Below are 16,951 nucleotides of genomic sequence, written 5' to 3' on the forward strand. Positions count from 1 at the left end.
TGTTTCTCTCTCATCCATGTCTCTAACTCTATCCCTCTCCCTTCCTCTCTGTAAAAAAAATCAACAAAATATATTTAAAAAGAAATAAAAAATAGAGTCTCATCTTCACCATGCTTTTTTTAAAAAGGAGAATGGCAAGAAGCAAGGCAGAAGCCCCAGGCTATGAAGGGGCTCCCAGGGAGGACCCCACTCTACCCCGGGGCCGCGATCTGGGCCTCGCTGGCGAGGACTAGCTGTGGCTCACCGGGCGGCAGAGGGGCCGCTTGGCGCTGCCCTGGAGGAACCACTGGGAATCCCCCTTGTACTTAAGGCAGCGGTTCTCAACCTGTGGGTCGCGACCCCTTTGGCGGTCCAACGACCCTTTCACAGGGGTCGCCTAAGACCATCCTGCAGATCAGATATTTACATGACGATTCATCACAGTAGCAACATGACAGTGATGAAGTAGCAACGAAAATAATTTTATGGTTGGGTCACAACATGAGGAGCTGTATTTAAAGGGCCAGAAGGTTGGGAACCACTGACTTAAGGGGTCGCCAGGGGACGCTGGTGGACGCTGGGGGCTGCTGGCCACCACGCAGTGTGAGCGCTGAGAGCGGAAGGAGCCCGCGCAACCAGCAGGAAAAGTCTTCCCCCTGCAGTGTCTCCCGGCACCCGCCGCACCCGTCACCGCACGCGCCGCCGACAAAGCGGAACGTCACACCTGCCGGCCAGAAAAGTAACCGTCAGCTCCCTCCCCACGGAGCAGGCACTGGAGTTTGCACTGGGAGCTGACATATAGTGCATTGGTAATAGGCACGATATGCAGGGCTTACTCACTCAGTCCCCTACCTACCGGTACTGTATTTATGTCCAGTCTTTTGCTATTACCAATATTCATCAAGATTTTAACCAAATCAGATATCACTTGCTCCCTTATTTAATATTTGTAGGATGCCGGTGCAGACTTCATCTTTAAATGGTTTATAATCTAGTAGAAAAGGTGGAATTATGCAAATAGCAGTATGCAAAGTGGAATTTTCCAGGGTATCAACTGAAAGGTTCCAGGTTCAATTCTGGTCAAGGGTACATACCAGGGTTGCGAGCTCAGCCCCCACTGTGGGGCGTGCAGGAGGCAGCCAATCAATGATTCTCTCATTGATGTTTCTAACTCTCCCTCTCCATTCCTCTCTGAAATCAATATATATTTTTAAAATATATACAAACCTATTGTAATATAGACTATTGGAACATATTGGACCTTATTTAGACCCAATTTAAAAAAGAATGAGATGCTTGGGGAACCTAGACACTGACTACATTTTCCCCCAAAATATATTCTCATTGATTTCAGAGAGGAAGGGAGAGGGAGAGAGATACAGAAACGTCAGTGATGAGAATCATTGGTGGGCCGCCTCCTGCACCCTGCCCACTGAGGATCCACAACTCAGGCATGAGCCCTTGACCAGGAACGAAACCCGGGACCCTGCAGTCTGCAGGCCCACGCTCGATTCACTAAGCCAAACCAGCCAGGGTGACACTGACTACATTTTTAAATGAAACTAAGTGCCCGTACTTTGCTTTTCCCCCCACGTTATGGCATTGTGTTTATGTTTTCAAAACATTAACAAAAATATATACAAATGACTACCCAAAATTATCTGCTTATTCATGCTGAAAATGGAAGATGTCTTCTGAGAGGTGCTGACATCGATTTAAGCAAAGCAGAGCGATAAGACCTGAATTAAAGGGATGCATTTATAAAAAGCTGCATGCACCCAAAATTCTATAAATAAAAAAACTTAATGGGGAAAATCCTGAAGACTCTAGTGAGGTTTCTGGGACCTGGACGGGCCTTTAAATATCTTGTTGAGCCCTAGCCGGCTTGGCTCAGTGGATAGAGCCTCAGCCTGAAGACTGAAGGGTCGGGGGTTCGATTCCGGTCAAGGGCATATGCCTGGGTTGCAGGCTCAATCCCCAGTGGGGGTGTGAGGGGCGTGCAGGAGGCGGCCAATCAATGGTTCTCCCTCATCACTGATGTTTCTCTCTTTTCTTTCCCTCTCCCTTCCTCTCTGAAATCAATAAAAAAAAAAATTTAAAAAAATCTTTTGTTGACCTCTGGGGCTGCGAGGTTCTGGGATTCCCGAGGAATGCTGGTGTTTGATAAAGACAAAGACACCCACAAGATCCTTTGCTTACTCTCCCCTGAATTCTCAGTTCTGATTGTCCTGCAAGAGTATGCGCTGATTTTATAAAACATTCATTATTATCAGTTGGACATTTCCGGTTAGCCCTACACGTGGTACCATTTCTTGGAGAAAAAAAAAAGTTCTTGGTAAAGTGTAAGGGCAGAGTCACCAGCATGCCCGCTAGGACGCCGTGGGCCGACGCCAGCGCCCTCGTGCTTCGGGGACCACGTGCGCCCGGTCCGCCGCGCATGCGCACTGCCGCCTCGCCAGGCCTACGTGCCGCGCCTCGGGGTGGCAATGGCGGCGGGCCGGGGCCGCACTTCCGCCCCTCCCCGCCAGGGCGGCACCGTCTCCCTCGGGTCTGCGCCGGCCGGGCGGCGCGTGCCTGGCGCCGAGCCGCGGGTCCCGGACCCCCCGAAATGATGCCAGCTCCCTGCTCGGGGCGGCCCGCCGCTCGCTCACGGCCTTCGCGTCCACCGGGTGGGTCGGGGCCTCGCCCCGCCCCCGCGCATCCCGACTGGCTGCGGGGCCCAGCCCTCCCCCCGCCCCGCATTCTCATTGGCCGAGCGGCGCCGCGGGGTGGGGCCGAGCCGGGGCGACTCCAACAAAGGGCGGCGGGCGGCCGGCGGCGGTGACCGCTCTCCCCGTGCTTCCTGCAGGTCACGCGCGCCGGCCCCCGCCCGCCCCGCTCCAGATGAAGTGTGAGCACTGCACGCGGAAGGTGGGCCCGCGCGCCGGTGCGGCCGGGGGTCGGGGTCGGGTCAGGGGCCGGGCCTCGTGACCAGGGGTCGGTGCGGCTGGGGGTCAAGGGTCAGGGATGATCGCCGCCGGCCCGGGAGCTCCGTCCGCGGCGCGTCCCGTGGGAGCGTGGGCAGGCGCCACGTTCTGGATCGGCAGCTCCGGGCCCGGCGTCACCGCGGCCTCGGGAGCCCGGGGTCGGACGCGGGCCGCTCGGATGGGACCGTCTGGGTTCGGTTGGACCGACCCCGGCTGGGCAGGAGCGCTCACCCTGCTGCGGCCCGGATAGTGCCGCCGCGGACCTGGACTTCGCAATCGGCTCCAGTTCTCGGAGCGCCGAGCCAGCCATTCAAAATGCTTTTTCCTTTTTGAAGCCAAAATCCCCAGAAAAGTAGAACAACCTGTTACCTCTCAGGGCCGGCAGAACAAACCCCGTTCTGGAAGTCAGCCATTGATACGATGTTTTTCGGGTTGTTTTTTAACTTTGCAAAAAACGTAAGTGCTTGTAGTAACGAAACAGTCCAGAAGTGTGGCCCGCCTCGCCACCTGTGTAACCATGGTAACTCGCGGCCTTCCTCCGTTTCTAGGCCGCAGTAACACAAGTAACCGCGCAGCGCAGGCAGAGGGATTGTTTTGTGTTTCTAACTATTGAATCGCATCGTGAATGCTATTCCATCAGTTGCTCTTTTCTGTAACCTAACATGATGCAGGAGGCGGCTTCTCAGAGCGTTCCTTGTGTTTCTAGTTCATTGTGTTCCAAGTCCATGTGTGGCCAGGTAGTCGGGCCCTAATTTACCTGCTGGTGCCAGGCACATGGTGTCCAGGTTTCAGCTAATAGGAATATACAGGTGAGGTGGCGGGCAGGTGTGTCCGCCAGCACACGTGCTTTTATTTTATTTCACATATATGTATATGTACGTATATGTGTGTATGTATATGATTTCAGAGAGGAAGAGAGGGAAACATCAACGATGAGAGGGAATCATTGATCGGCTGCCTCCTGCACGCTCCACGCTGGGGATCAGGCTCTCAACCCGGGCCTGTGCCCTTGACCGGAATGGAACCTGGGACCCTTCAGTCCACAGGCCGGTGCTCTATCCATGAGCCACACCAGCCAGGGCAACATGTGCTTTTATTTACCTAGAAGAGATTTCCACTCATGAGGTTAATTGACAGAATAGGTATGCGTTTTTTAATTCAGAGAGTCAAAGTTCTTTTATCTGTTTTCTGTGCCTTTTCAAGGAATGTAGCAAAAAAACAAAAACCGATGACCAAGAGAATGCCTCAGTCGATGCCCCGAGTCCGGCCCAGGAGAACGGAGAGGCAAGTCGAGTTTTTTCCATTTCGTGTCAGCCCGGAGGAGACAGCAGCTGCTGGCTTCTCCCCTTTGGGGCTCATGTCAACCCATGTCCTTGCTTTGAGGAAAAGAGAAGTGAGACGTGAGTGGGTAATGCGGTGCCCCTGCCAGGGGCCAGGCGTGCAGGGCCCACCAGCGGGAGGCACACGGCCTCCCAGGTAAGAGGGCCGAGGAGCTTGTCATCCCAAAATACAGCCGAACAGACTGTCATGGGAACAAAGGCAAATGTCACCCTTGGTCATTTATCAGAGAACCTCCAGTTCCTTTTTTAAAATCAAAAGTTCCATTCTGTAAAACGGGGGTTTAGGTGGGTAATTGATTCAGTGATTCAATTGTCATGGTTCTGTAAATGCATTTTTCTAACAGTTCCTTCGCCAGCTCAGTTGTGGGTTTTAAATCCCGTCGAGCAGAGAGGAGGCGGCAGTGGGGAGGTCAGGGTCACTGCGTCCCTTAGAAAGTACTGGCACCCATTCCCAGATGGGAGGCGGCAGCCCCGGAGAAGCGAGTGTCGGTCTCTGTGGGTCAGTAGCCCTGAGAGGACATTAGTCTGACGGGCGTCCGTCTGGTCCCTGTGCACCAGCACTGCTCTGCGCTCGGGCGACTGTGCGGCTCAGTGAGTAGAGGGGGTGAGACCAGCACCCAGGGTCTAGGGCAGAAAGCAGGGACTGCCCGGGCCCTGTATCCCGGAGCAGGGGGCCTGGGGCCCCCCCACACCTGCCCTCTGGCTGCATCACCTTGGGCAGCCATCTAACCCTGGGAGCCCAGTTTCCTTATCAGTGACACGGGGAGTTGGGTTACTTCTCCCCCTCTCCCTGGGCTTTGGTCACGGCAAGATAACATGTACACAGCCGAAGCGGGCCCCCCGCCAGCTCAGTGGGTGGACACCCTGTTAGGTTGGGCTCGCCAGGGAAGGGGCTACTGGAGTGGGCCCTGGGGTTGTGAGAATTGAGGGGAGGTGTAGGAATGGTGGGTGAGCCCCCCAGGCACACAGGAGTGGACAGAAGTGGCCTGGGGGAGGGGTGGTGGGAGCCACTGAATCCGTCACGGGTACGATCCGACGTGTTTAAGGGCGGCTTCGGCTGGCTGAGCAGAGGGGGCATCAGAGGACGCCGCGTGGGAGGCAGCGTGTGGGGCCTGGGTGGGCGGCCAGAGTGGGCCCCTCTGCAGGGCCAGTAGGGCCAGGGTTCTCGGTGCCAACCTTGGGCCCGTTCAGACCTCACGCACATGCCTCTGCGACATGCTGTCCTGGGGAGCTGCCCAGTGGCAGGCATGTGGGGAGGAGGGAGGTGGCGGCACACTCCCATCCTGCACGGGAGGCCCTCCAGGGCCCTCTTCACCAGCTGGTGGTTGAAGGGAAATAAATGCACAGCTGGCAGGAGCGTTTGTTCGTTTGTTCAGATGCTCCCGTAGGCTCCCGAACGCTCCTGTGTTCATCCACTAAATAGTCCTGAGCACCTTCTGTACGCGGGGCCCCATGGAGGTGCTGGGCAGCAGGAAGAGGTGAGGGCTCCTACCCCAGAGCTTACATGTCGTGGTGAGAGTCAACACATAAATGCTAGCTGGTCATCTGGGCTGTTTGGTAGGTGCCTGTGAGGACCCCAGGGGTGAGCTGGGCTCTTGGGGAGCATTTCTGGGCTCAGGGGTGACCCAGAGCAGTTTGGCTGGAAGTGAGAGCCAGGGAATGACTGGGACAAGGGCCATGAGTGGTTCGAGGCGAGGCCTCTGTGCAGAGGAGGTATGGCTTGTGTTTTCGTTCATCTTGGGGTCCAGTGGACCTCAGGAGCCGAGTGCCAGGTGGGCAGACAACGGGGCCGAAGGGGACCACAGGGTTTGTAGCCTGGACATCCAGGTGAGCAGGGTCCCTATTACTGAGGAGGCCCGAGGGCCCCGTGCACGTGCAGTGCCTGAGCTGGCAGTGAGCTGTGCCGGGTCTGAGCTCCCATGGGTGCCGTGGACCTGGGTGAACTCACCTGGGAGAGCACAGCAGGCCCAGAGCAGGAGTCCCCGAGGCAGCAGAGGGGGTGCTGAGGGAGGAAGACGGGCCAGGACACAGGCGTGCCGCTTCCCTCCCCGTGGGTGTTGGGGCGGTGTCTGCATTGTGCCTGTGCTGCTGCTCCCTGAAGACCATGTGGTAGAGTTCTTAGTGAAGAATCAGGCCAGGACGTCGTCTTTCTTTGGTAGAAGGGAGAATTCCATAAGTTGGCCGATGCCAAGATATTCCTGAGCGACTGCCTGGCGTGTGACAGCTGTGTGACCGCAGAGGAAGGAGTCCAAGTTTCCCAGCAGAACGCCAAGGACTTCTTCCGTGTTCTGAACCTTAACAAGGTAAGGGGCCCCGTGCGCACTGGCACCCTGGCCTGGAGAGGGAGGGGTCAGAGCAGGGCATGGAAGCCTCTGCTGGGGCATGCAGGCAGCCTGGCCCTGGGTCCCGTGCCCTCATCACCCCCTGCAGGGTCCTCCTCCTCAGAGAAAATCAGCCGGCCCCGTCGCACTCCTCACTGGCTGGGGCCGGACCACCGGCCAGGCTCCCCGGATATGGGGTGGCTTCCACCGTGCAAGGTCCTGCCATGGGAGCGTGCCTGAGGTCTCGGGTCTTCAGAGGCCAGGCTGATGTGGTTCAGCCTCTGGGGTGTTCTCAGGTGGGGGAGTCCCCTGCCCCACTGGGCACGGGCACCGAGCCCTGGCCCGCAGGGCAGCACAGGTGCCCGGAGCCCTGGGCGCAGCCTGGCTGGTGCTTGGACTGGCGCTGCGTTGAATTGGCAGGTGCAGCTGAGGACGGTGTCGTTCACCGCACAGAGCTCCTCCCACCAGCGTGCGGCTGGGTGCTGCTCTGTGGCCTTCGGGGAAGGGCTGCTCCCCCGGAGACGTGGTGTCGAGTTATCCCTTCTTCTCCGTGTCTGTTTTTCTTTAAAATGATCGTTTTCCTCCAGATATGTGAGCTTGTCAGTATACTAGTGTTCTTAAAGTCAACAAAATCTCTTGGGATGTCCCATGTTTTAACTGTAACTTTCCTTCAGTGATTCTTGCCAGTGTTCGCCACTTTCGCAGTCTTTGCCCAAGATCGCCCCCTTCCTCCTGCCTGTCCTGGATCTCAGTAGATGGTCCCCACCACCTGTGACGTGCTGCTCTGTCTCTCCTAGAAATGTGATGCCTCACAGCACAAGGTGCTGGCAGTGTCCGTGTGTCCTCAGTCTCTGCCTTATTTTGCTGCTAAATTCAGCCTCAGTGTCACCGATGCATCCAGAAGGCTCTGCGGCTTCCTCAAAAGCCTTGGTGAGGTGCCTGTGGTGTCGGTGTGAATGTAGAGCGGGAGCTTGTAGCTGCCTTTTCACATCCCGAGTTCAGTTTTCCGGGGCTCAGGGTAGGTGATGTCTGTGACCCTGCCTCTGACCCACGGCAGGCGGTGGCACTTGCCCCTTGCCGTGCAGCCGGGTGTTGCATTACTGCCGGACGGCCCCTCCCGGAGCGGCGAGTGACCGGCTTTGGACAGGGTGGCCAGGGGTCACGTGTCCCGTTGCTGGCTCTCGGGGCCCCTGAGGTCATCTGTGTGGTAGGGAGTGACGGCTGCAGGGAGTGGTGTCTGGTCTCCTGGGAGCTCTGAAGAGCCGGCAGGAGAGAGCGGACTTTGTCCTTTGCGGCCTCAGGAAAGGCAGCAGCTCAGAGCACAGCAGGGACTCAGATGAGAGGCGCACTGGAGGGCACTGCCCAGCAACAGGAGGCTCGCTCCCTTATCTGCTGGTGTCGGACTAGAACGGTCCCGCCCCTGGAGACTTCACGGCCCTCCTGCAGCCATCAGCGGGGCAGGCTCCGCAGGGAGAACTTGAGCCGTTTGCCAAAGAGCAGCCTTTGTTACCCCGCAGTAGCTTTCAAAGACGTGAATGCATTGGGGACCACGGACACAACGAGATGGGCCCAGACCGAGCAGGGGTGCCGGTGCCTGGCTGCTCCTGGCGCACAGCAGGGCGCCGCGAGCCGGGCTCCTGTGCAGCCCTCCTCCCTCTTAGAAGCCGAGGGTGTGCTTTGTTTCACCGCAGAGCGAGCTGTTAGGTGCCATTGATCTCAGAGCGAAAGGCCTTCCTTGGACGTTAAAAACAAACAAACAGTTGGGCATGATTTGTTACTGTTAATAATGAAGGGAGAGGTATTCATTGTGGGTCTGATTCCTTAAGGTAATGGTTTTAGATGACACTTAGAATATTTACTATATTTTTTATTTTATTTATTTACTTATTTTTTGTTGATTTCAGAGAGGAAGGGAGAGGGAGAGAGAGATAGAAACATCGCTGATGAGAGAATCATTGATTGGCTGCCCCCGACTGGGGATCGAGCCTACACCTGGGCATGTGCCCTTGACCAGAATCGAACCTGGGACCTTTCAGTCTGCAGGCGACACTCTATCCACTGAGCCACACCGGCCAGGGCTACTATACTTCTTAAGAATAACTGGCTGCTTTTAAGATTTTGACTGGCTGTAGATACTAAATTTATTTGCTTAATTTGTTTTTAATTATTGAAAATACATTCTTTTGTCTCAAGCTTATTCACCAATAGTAAGAAAACTTATTAAGAAAAAGATAGCTAATTAAAAATCAACATAAAATTAAGATCATCATAAGGGTGTACTCAGCCAGTTTGCTCGTTTTATTTATTTTAAAGCTGTCAAGGATCATTACCGACCGAAATTTATTTAGACAGTGTGCTGCGAGTGCCTTCTAATATTCCGTTAATTTATGTGAGGAGTACGGTGAGGTGCTTACAATAAGATGCAGGGAGAAAGACAGGAAGTAGGAGAGAGCAGGTATTTTATTATGAAAAACGTGCTATTGTTTAAAAAAGTGCAGTCCTATACTTAGCGATCAGTGACGGAGCCGAGAGCCGGGGTGACTGCAGTGCCCCGGAGGGAAGCCTGCAAAATCCGCTAAGCTTGTCCCTTCGTGTCCAGACGGAGAGGGACCCTGTGAGGGGTGTGAGCTGAGGCCCTCCTTCCGCAGGGGTGCACTATGTCTTTGACATGACGATAGCCGCGGACTTCAGCATCCTGGAGAGTCAGAAGGAGTTTGTGCGTCGGTACCGCCAGCACCGCGAGGAGGAGCCCCGGCTACCCATGCTGACCTCGGCCTGCCCCGGTGAGCCCCCAGGCCGCAGTCGGCTCCGCCATACATTCCGGGGAGGCTGGACAGGTGTCAGCTTTGCCCCGTGGACAGGGTCGCGGGAGCTCAGGGTCCCAGTGTGGGACGGGAAGCAGCCGGGAGGAACTGACGCAGCCCCGGTCTCTCCCCAGGCTGGGTCCGATATGCGGAGCGCGTGCTGGGTCACCCCATCACGCCCCACCTCTGCACGGCCAAGTCTCCCCAGCAGATCATGGGCTCTCTGGTAAAGGATTACTTCGCCAGACGGCAGGTAAGCCGGCCTCTTCCCGAGGTCAGCACGAGTGGGGAGCCGGGCCTGCCCATGGGGCTGACGGACAGGAAGTGAGGCGAGCCAGGGAGACACGGGCGGAGCTGGTGGGAACGGGGCGGCGACAGCAGCAGGAGCTGGTCTGCGGGAGACGGGGCTCCACCCAGAGCAGCTGGGCACCAAGGAGGCGGCCGGGCAGGGTGGCAGCTGGGTGGGTTCTTCTCCACAGCCTGGACAGTTCGCTCTGTCTCACAGAACCTGTCCCCAGACAAGATTTTCCATGTCATTGTGGCCCCGTGTTATGACAAGAAACTGGAGGCCCTCCGAGAAGATGTTCCCACAGCTCTGCATAGTTCCCGGGGTGCTGACTGCGTGTTAACCTCAGGTGAGAGGTGGGCAGGGCCGGGGTGGGGGTGGCTCTGGCAGGACCCAGGACAGTGAAGAGGGCAGCACTGCTGCCAGCGTGCGCACGTGCGTGGCCCAGGCTGAGGGAGAGACAGGGTGGTGGGGGGCAGTCCCACCTCACCATGGCGTTCTGACAGCCCAGCCCGCACGGGGGCACGAGTGACGTTTTCCCTTTCCATGAAGTGGAAACATCCATGTGCTGTGGGGACGTCGCTGCAGCCTGTGCAGAGCCCGGTGCTGGGGTGCAAGGGCGTCTTTGGTCAGTCGAGGGCAGCCTGAGTCGGGTGCAGAGGGGAGTCCAGTGGTTCTGATTTCCAGTTGGTCTCATTCGGGCCACAGGACATCTGTAATGCAGCATCCTCCCTTGAGGCTGTCACAGAGTCTCCGCTTGGAAACAAACACATGCATTGTGTGCAGAGAGCCCTCATTGCAAGAGCAGAAAGAGGAATATACGCTTCTCTTACATTCATTTGCGTTTTGCATTTTATTGGTGTTACTTTGCACTGGAGATGGGCCCCCTGCTGTCTGAGGGGGACAGCATCCAAGGTCACCTTGACCTAGAATTTCCTGTGGGGAAGAAGGTAACTCTGGAAACAGCCCAAGGACGTGTGGTGTCCACGGGGCCCACCGCCTCTCGCTTGTCTGTAGGTGAAATTGTCCAGCTAATGGAGCAGAGTGACCTGTCCGCGGACGACGCCCTCGTGGATACTCTGTGAGTGGCTTTTGCAGGGAGGCTGCCTGTGGATGGGCCTCCGTGGGGTCTCTGGGGGGACAGGGCCTAGGGCCTCCCTGCTTTACTAGGGGCTGTGCTGAGACGTGGGCACAGGGTGGCACCTGCCCCAGGCAGTTACCTCAGGGAAATAGCAGATTCCTTGGGTCCCTTTGCGCCCAGGGCAGCAGGCTGGGTTTCTGTGGTCAGTGGTGACCCCAACCAATCACCGGTGCTCCTGCCGTGTCCTGGGCCGGGGCATCTGCAGAGCGCTCCTGGGCCACTCGGCAGTCCTGCCTGTAGTGGCACCGGGACTATGTGTGGCCCTTGGTGGGAGGCTGGACTGAGGTTTACAGACTCTTAGCCACTCGAGTGCCCATGGCCACAGCCTGTGCTGGAGCCAGGCCGACCATGTGCCCTGTCCTGGTGAGGCTCAGGCAGGCGTGTTCTCGAGCCCATCTCAGAGTCCCAGGACCCCCAGCCCGAGGTTCTGGGGACGCCCTGAGGCACGTGCAGCAGCGAAGGGAAGTCACTGCCTGTGCAGCTGAGCACAGCCCACTGCAGCCTGGTGGGCACAGATGACCTCTCAGGCTGATGGGGTCCTGCTGGAGCTGAAGGGCTGGTGAAGGGTCTCACTTCCCATGTGGCAGCCCCAGGTCATAACACTTTGAAATCTGCTGTAATTCTTGTCACTTTTCTCTGCCTGACGAGGTTTGGAGACATGAAGGAGGAGGAGGTGAGGCGCCACGAGGGTGCCAGCTCCGACGGGTACCTGGCGCACATCTTCAGGCACGCGGCCAAGGAGCTGTTCAACGAGGACGTGGGGGCGCTCACCTACCGCAGCCTGAGGTGCGTCTGCTCGTATGGTCAGCACGGCCGTTAGGGTAGATTCCCCAGAGCCGGTGTGCATGTGTGTGCGTGTGTTAGCGTGTGTGCATATGTGGGTGCACGTGTTCGTGTGCCTGCTGGGGCAGGGCTGTCCTGTTTGTAGAGTGTCTCCACCATCAAGGTCAAAGGCCTTTCCTGCGTTCACTCGCAGACGTTTACTTTGCTGACCTTCCCGATTCAGAGTGGAAATGACAAGCGGCTGAAGTGGACTCGACAGCCAGAGTCCCTGTGTCTGTGTTACAGGAACAAAGACTTCCAGGAGGTCACCCTGGAAAGGGACGGAGAGGTGCTGCTGCGCTTTGCGGCTGCGTACGGCTTTCGGAACATCCAGAACGTGGTCCTGAAGCTGAAGAGGGGCAAGTTCCCCTACCACTTCGTGGAGGTCCTGGCCTGCGCTGGGGGTAAGACTCGCCCACAGCGTCGTGGGAGTGGTCCCTCCTCGCCCACCCTGAGCCTCTCGGTCTCCACGGCTTTGCCCTCATTGTTAGGACACAACGGCACCTCCCTTTCCTCACACCCACCTCGTGAGAAAGAGCAGGTACTCGGACGTCACCTTGGAAACCGTGGTTCCAGGCTGAGGGGCCCCTGAAGGGCCCCAGGAGGGGTGTCCAGCACCCACACAGTCGGGGCAGAGCTGGGCTGCCTCACCGCTGAGCTCTGCTGGGAAGTGAGCAGAGTCTCTGCCTCGGACAAGGGGGGAGAGGTGGAGAGAGGCCTAGCCAGGGCAGAAACGTGCTTCAAGTTCTTCTAAGTGAATCTTTATCCTGTGAATCATGACATCACCTAAGGCATTTGAGAGGACGCGGCTCCCACCCGTACAGGAGGCCAAGCTTCTGGGCGTGAGGGCTCCTGGGTGCAGCCGGGTGGGGGGCAGCGCACTGTGTGCTGCAGACACCAGGACGCAGCTGCTCGTGCTGTGTCTGCTCCTGGTTCGGTGAGTTCCAGGGAGACGAATCCAGATGTGAGCACACAGCCCTCAGGTCTAAGGGCAGCGGATTATTTTGGTTTCAGGTAAAGGCGTGTCCTGGGCCATGGAAACAGGAAAGAGCAGGGGGCACAGACCGTGAGCCTAGGACAGGGCTCCCCAGGCCTGGGGCCACCATACACTCCCCTCCTGCCCGGGACCCCTTCCCTGCAGGACGGAAGGAGGGAGAGTGAGCTCCCGCCTGTGTCTTTCAGGATGCCTAAGCGGCAGGGGCCAGGCCCAGGCAGAGGACGGGCGTGCGGACAGGGCGCTGCTGCGGCAGATGGAAGGCATCTACGCCGCCATCCCGGTGCGGCCCCCGGAGACCAGCGCCCACGTGCAGGAGCTGTACCAGGAGTGGCTGGGTGGGGCCGACTCCCCCCGGGCCCAGGCGGCCCTGCACACCGCCTACCAGGGCCCAGGGCAGTCTGCCAGCAGCCGGGACATCAAGTGGTAAAGGTCCAGCAGGCACCCGGACTGCAGGCGCCTGAGGAGGGGTGTCAGACGCGTGAAGGAAAGGCTTAGTGTTTCTGTCATCGCTTTGGTTTTCAGAATTCCCTGCTCCCCATCTGTCAGCTCCCTCCGAGGGGCGCTGTCGTCCTCATACGTGTGCAACTGGAATATTGTATCTCGAGAGAAGGATTGCCCCTATGTACGTATCCTTTTATCCAACGATGAAAAAATCCCAAAGAACAAGAAAGGAGTTAGAATACTGTCCTTTAGGCTTAAAAAACCCCGCCGGTGTCCTGCGAAGAGCTGAGACTTGGTTCTGTCCACGCGCCTCAGAGAGATTGGATGAGGAAATGGCCCGGTTTGGCCCTGACTTTATCCACTTATGTTACTCTTGAAGGTGTCTTTGCCACAATGCGAATAAACTGCCACCTTTTGGAATAGGGGCTCATACGAAAATCTGCATTCCCACCTTTTCTTGAAACGGATCTACGTTCTGCAGCTGTGGCCACCGTCCTGAGACCAGGTCCTGTCGCTGGGAACTGGGGGGCACGAGTGGAGGCCCCTTGTGCCCTTTTACATTCAGGGATTGAGCTGAACTCACTTTGGGGGAGGCCTGGCGAGGGTCACAGGTGTCACAGATGGAAGGATGGAGAATGGAGAGGCGGACACCCTGCTCGGTCCCTCCCTGGGTGGAATCAGGCAGATGAAGGCCGGCCAAACCTCGCACAATTGGGTGAGATGGCATCCTCTGTGTCCGCCTCTCCCCTGCGGGCCTGGTCACTCCCTTCTGCTCTAGGGAGCCCTCTGCGGTCCACAACAGCGGCTCTGCCCTCACGTGCCGCCCGCCCTAAACGAGAAGGAAGAGAGCAGTTGGCCCACAGATGACTACACAGAGATCCGCAGCCACCACAGAGCCCAGCACCCGTGCACGTCAGGGCCGCCTGTGGAGTGCGGCCTGTGGCGGCCTGGTGTTGGTCTCCAGAGCACTTGGATTTTGTTACCATGTGGGCGACCTTCTTGAACCCTCGGCCTGTTAGACTTCCCTCATTCATGTGTTACTGTACCTGTGCACCCGTCTGGGTTGATAACCGGGACATTGTGTGAAATTATCTATTTTCTGCTTTCAATCTATTTACAGTGGGGTTTCATCCTCTGCAGTGATGTAGATCCATTTCTGATTATGGAATAAACAGTTGAAGTACCTGGTGTGGGGCATTGGGTGAATGATGCTGCTGTCTCCCCAGCCAGGGCTGTGTGTGCTCTGGGCTCCACCTCATGGAGTTGTGCTCACCTTTTACTGCCTGAGCCAACAGCTGGCCCAAGGGCCTGGGCCTGAGTGAAAAGGGGGGCCTAGGGGGAAGAGGAGGGGACAAAGGAGGAGGAAACAAAAGGGGAAGCCATGTTTCCATACAAAACTGCTTACGATATAAGTTCTAAGAAATCTTACTGTTCAGTGGAGGGTTGGGGGGTGGAACAAAAGGCACACACAGGTCCCACTGAGATTTGAACTCAGATCGCTGGATTCAGAGTCCAGAGTGCTAACCATTACACCATGGAACCAGACACTGCTATGGGCCCTACACATTTTGATGGGGACACAGGAATGGGAGGGTTCAAAGGCTGAGCCTGAGCTGGCTTATGGGTTGGTATTGAAAAACAGGTTACCTTCTAGCAGAGGATGGGTTATGGGTCCAGCTCACCCCACTGTCCATCTGCTGCACATGGTGTGGGTTGTGACTGACAGTGAGAGACAGCGCCCTCCTGCTGTACAGCCGAGCGGGGCAGGGCCCACAGGGCCAGGCAGGTGTCATTTCTTCCTTACAAAACTGCTTACAATTAAAAGTGTTGAGAAATCTTGCTGTCCAGCTTTATAACTGGAAAAACTGCAGTTTCAAAAAGAAACTCCCTTAAGAACATTCTGGATATCAGTCTTTGAGGAAAAAAATCTGAATTTGTGTGGAAGCTTTTCATGTAAAACGTGTCCATGGAGCTACTGTTGTAGATAGCAGGGTGTCCCCCCTTGAACCAAGAAAAGCACCAGGAGAAAGAAACAGATGGAAACTTCTGGCATCAAACTGAGGATCAGCCAGGAGGAACTTCATGAACGGCCTCAGTGAGCAGGGTTAAAGGAAGCCAGTGGGGTGGAAGCGCCCCAAAGCTAGGCACAGCCACGAGTGGTCAGAACCCTGAGGCCTGGGAGCAGTTCCCGGACCCTGTGGCACCGGAAGCTGATGTGTAGGCACCAAACAGGAGCCGAGGCTTTCCCAGCGGAGCACGTGGACCAGGCCAGGCAGGAGGAAGCCAAGGAGAGCCCGTCTTCCCCCTCCATGTCTCTTCTCGCCGGGGTTCCCCAGGCACGCAGCCACTTGGCTCTTTTGCCCTCTGCTTCCTGTCGGTTTTAGGGAAGAGAAAGGTAGAGGGGGGTCTGGAGGGCAAACAAACGACACCCACGAGGGCCAAAGGAAACAACCATAACCCAGGTGTACCACTGCCAAGGGCGTCGAAGGGAGGACCTGACGTGAAGGCCTAGGCAAAGCCAGCCCGTGGGGCCTCTGCAGCACCCGTGACACAGCCAGCGGCCGTCAGTGGGCCCTGGGCTGAACTTCAGGGCAGACCTGCCGTTGCCATGGGGGGTGCAGCTCCCTGAAAGGCACCCACAGGGCTGTCTGTGAGCCTGAATCTCCACCACAGGGTAGAGTATCTTCTGAGTCTGAGAAATCCAGGCATTCAGGCATACATGCAGTTACAGGCGAAGGTGGCCCCCCTGCGGGGCCCCAATAACACCAGGCTGGAGAATTAGTGTCCAAGAGCCTGGCCGATGAGGCCTAGGGATGGACTCTGGAACAGGCCCAGGATTTGAGAAGATTCATGGTCCACGTGAAAGCACATGAAAGGGCTCTCCCGTTCAGGAAGGCTCAATCATGCACAAATAATATGCAGGTGCCGGTCAGACTCTCCAACCACCCTCATGATGCTTGTTTAACCCTCAGACCAAAATGGCCGTGGAGACAGGGAAGGAGGCTAGGCCCAGGCTTGACAACATGGACTCCTTTCCCCCCACCAAGCCCGCCTTGGCTGTGACGCCTGCTGACATGTTTGGTGGCCAATGGTAAATCCCAATTCTGGTTTCGGGGGAGAGGGCACCAGCCGCCTGATGGCAGGTGACTTCACTGATCCTTTCCCACCAGTGCAAGATCGGGACTGGGGAGGGACGCGGGAGGTTGGCCACGTTGGAAGAAGTCCCATTCCAGCCCTTGAGTATTTGCTTTTGTTCAGGACCCGCGGTCATGGCACCCTACACAACACCGCTCCTGGCCAAACCACAGGCTACAGCGACAGCGGCAGGCAGCGGGCCTTGGCCGGAGAAACCAAGTTTCCTTCCGGCTCCTCTCCATCTGCAGGCAGCTGCCTTGGAACGAAGTGCCGGAGCTTATTCCTCCGACAACCTAGAAGTGAATCACAGGAGCCAAGCGAACAGCACTTGCCCACGCTTCTGACAGATAGTGCCAACTGCTTACGCTGAGGGCACCCCGTTTCAGCTCTCAGCCCAGGCTGGATCCGCAGGCAGGGGCCGGCGTATTCACCCCGCACCCAAGCGCCGCGGGTTCCGAGCCCACAGCCCCGACCCATCGCAGGCGAAGAATGGAGCGGACAGCGCGACGGGCGCTGGGACATGGCGCACGTGCCTTTCTCCGTTTCAGGACCAGGGCGGCGCTCCGCAGGTGCGAGGCCCACCCCGGCCATCGGCGGTCACGTGGGCGCCAGGTCACGTGCGATCGCGGACGTCATTGTCTTGGCGCCAGCGTGCTGCAGCCCCGCCCTTGCCGGAGCGCCCACGTCTGCGCATGCGCACCTGGCGCGTGGCCTGGGAG

The 16,951-nt window shown here is 57.3% G+C and overlaps 1 protein-coding gene and 1 non-coding gene across 3 annotated transcripts; one reads left to right on the plus strand and one right to left on the minus strand.

Moving 5' to 3' along the window:
* The first annotated feature begins 2,731 nt into the window (after positions 1–2,731).
* Positions 2,732–14,285, plus strand: NARF (nuclear prelamin A recognition factor). 2 transcript variants are annotated; one of them, XM_036303720.1, is made up of 11 exons: positions 2,732–2,889; positions 4,149–4,229; positions 6,445–6,588; positions 7,404–7,536; positions 9,255–9,389; positions 9,545–9,663; positions 9,916–10,045; positions 10,714–10,777; positions 11,486–11,623; positions 11,906–12,063; positions 12,842–14,285. In XM_036303720.1, exons 1-11 carry the CDS (start codon positions 2,863–2,865, stop codon positions 13,081–13,083), a joined length of 1,371 nt encoding a protein of 456 aa, XP_036159613.1. In that variant the 5' UTR covers positions 2,732–2,862; the 3' UTR covers positions 13,084–14,285. The 2 variants fall into 2 exon arrangements, with proteins under 2 accessions (XP_036159613.1, XP_036159612.1); XM_036303719.1 differs by lacking the exon at positions 2,732–2,889 and adding an exon at positions 3,166–3,401.
* A 282-nt stretch (positions 14,286–14,567) lies between these two features.
* Positions 14,568–14,639, minus strand: TRNAQ-CUG. The gene has a single exon. It is a non-coding gene; the product is annotated as a tRNA-Gln (tRNA).
* Between the last annotated feature and the right edge of the window lie 2,312 nt (positions 14,640–16,951).

Source organism: Myotis myotis, unplaced genomic scaffold (genome assembly GCF_014108235.1).
Source record: "Myotis myotis isolate mMyoMyo1 unplaced genomic scaffold, mMyoMyo1.p scaffold_m19_p_38, whole genome shotgun sequence".
Taxonomy (NCBI): domain Eukaryota; kingdom Metazoa; phylum Chordata; class Mammalia; order Chiroptera; family Vespertilionidae; genus Myotis; species Myotis myotis.

Excerpts from the sequence above, each read along its gene's own strand:
- NARF (XM_036303719.1), top strand. The coding sequence starts at position 3,366 with ATGTTTTTCGGGTTGTTTTTTAACTTTGCAAAAAAC. Across the intron at positions 6,589-7,403 it reads GTGTTCTGAACCTTAACAAG|AAATGTGATGCCTCACAGCA; the intron begins GTAAGGGGCCCC and ends TGTCTCTCCTAG. Across the intron at positions 7,537-9,254 it reads CGGCTTCCTCAAAAGCCTTG|GGGTGCACTATGTCTTTGAC; the intron begins GTGAGGTGCCTG and ends CTCCTTCCGCAG.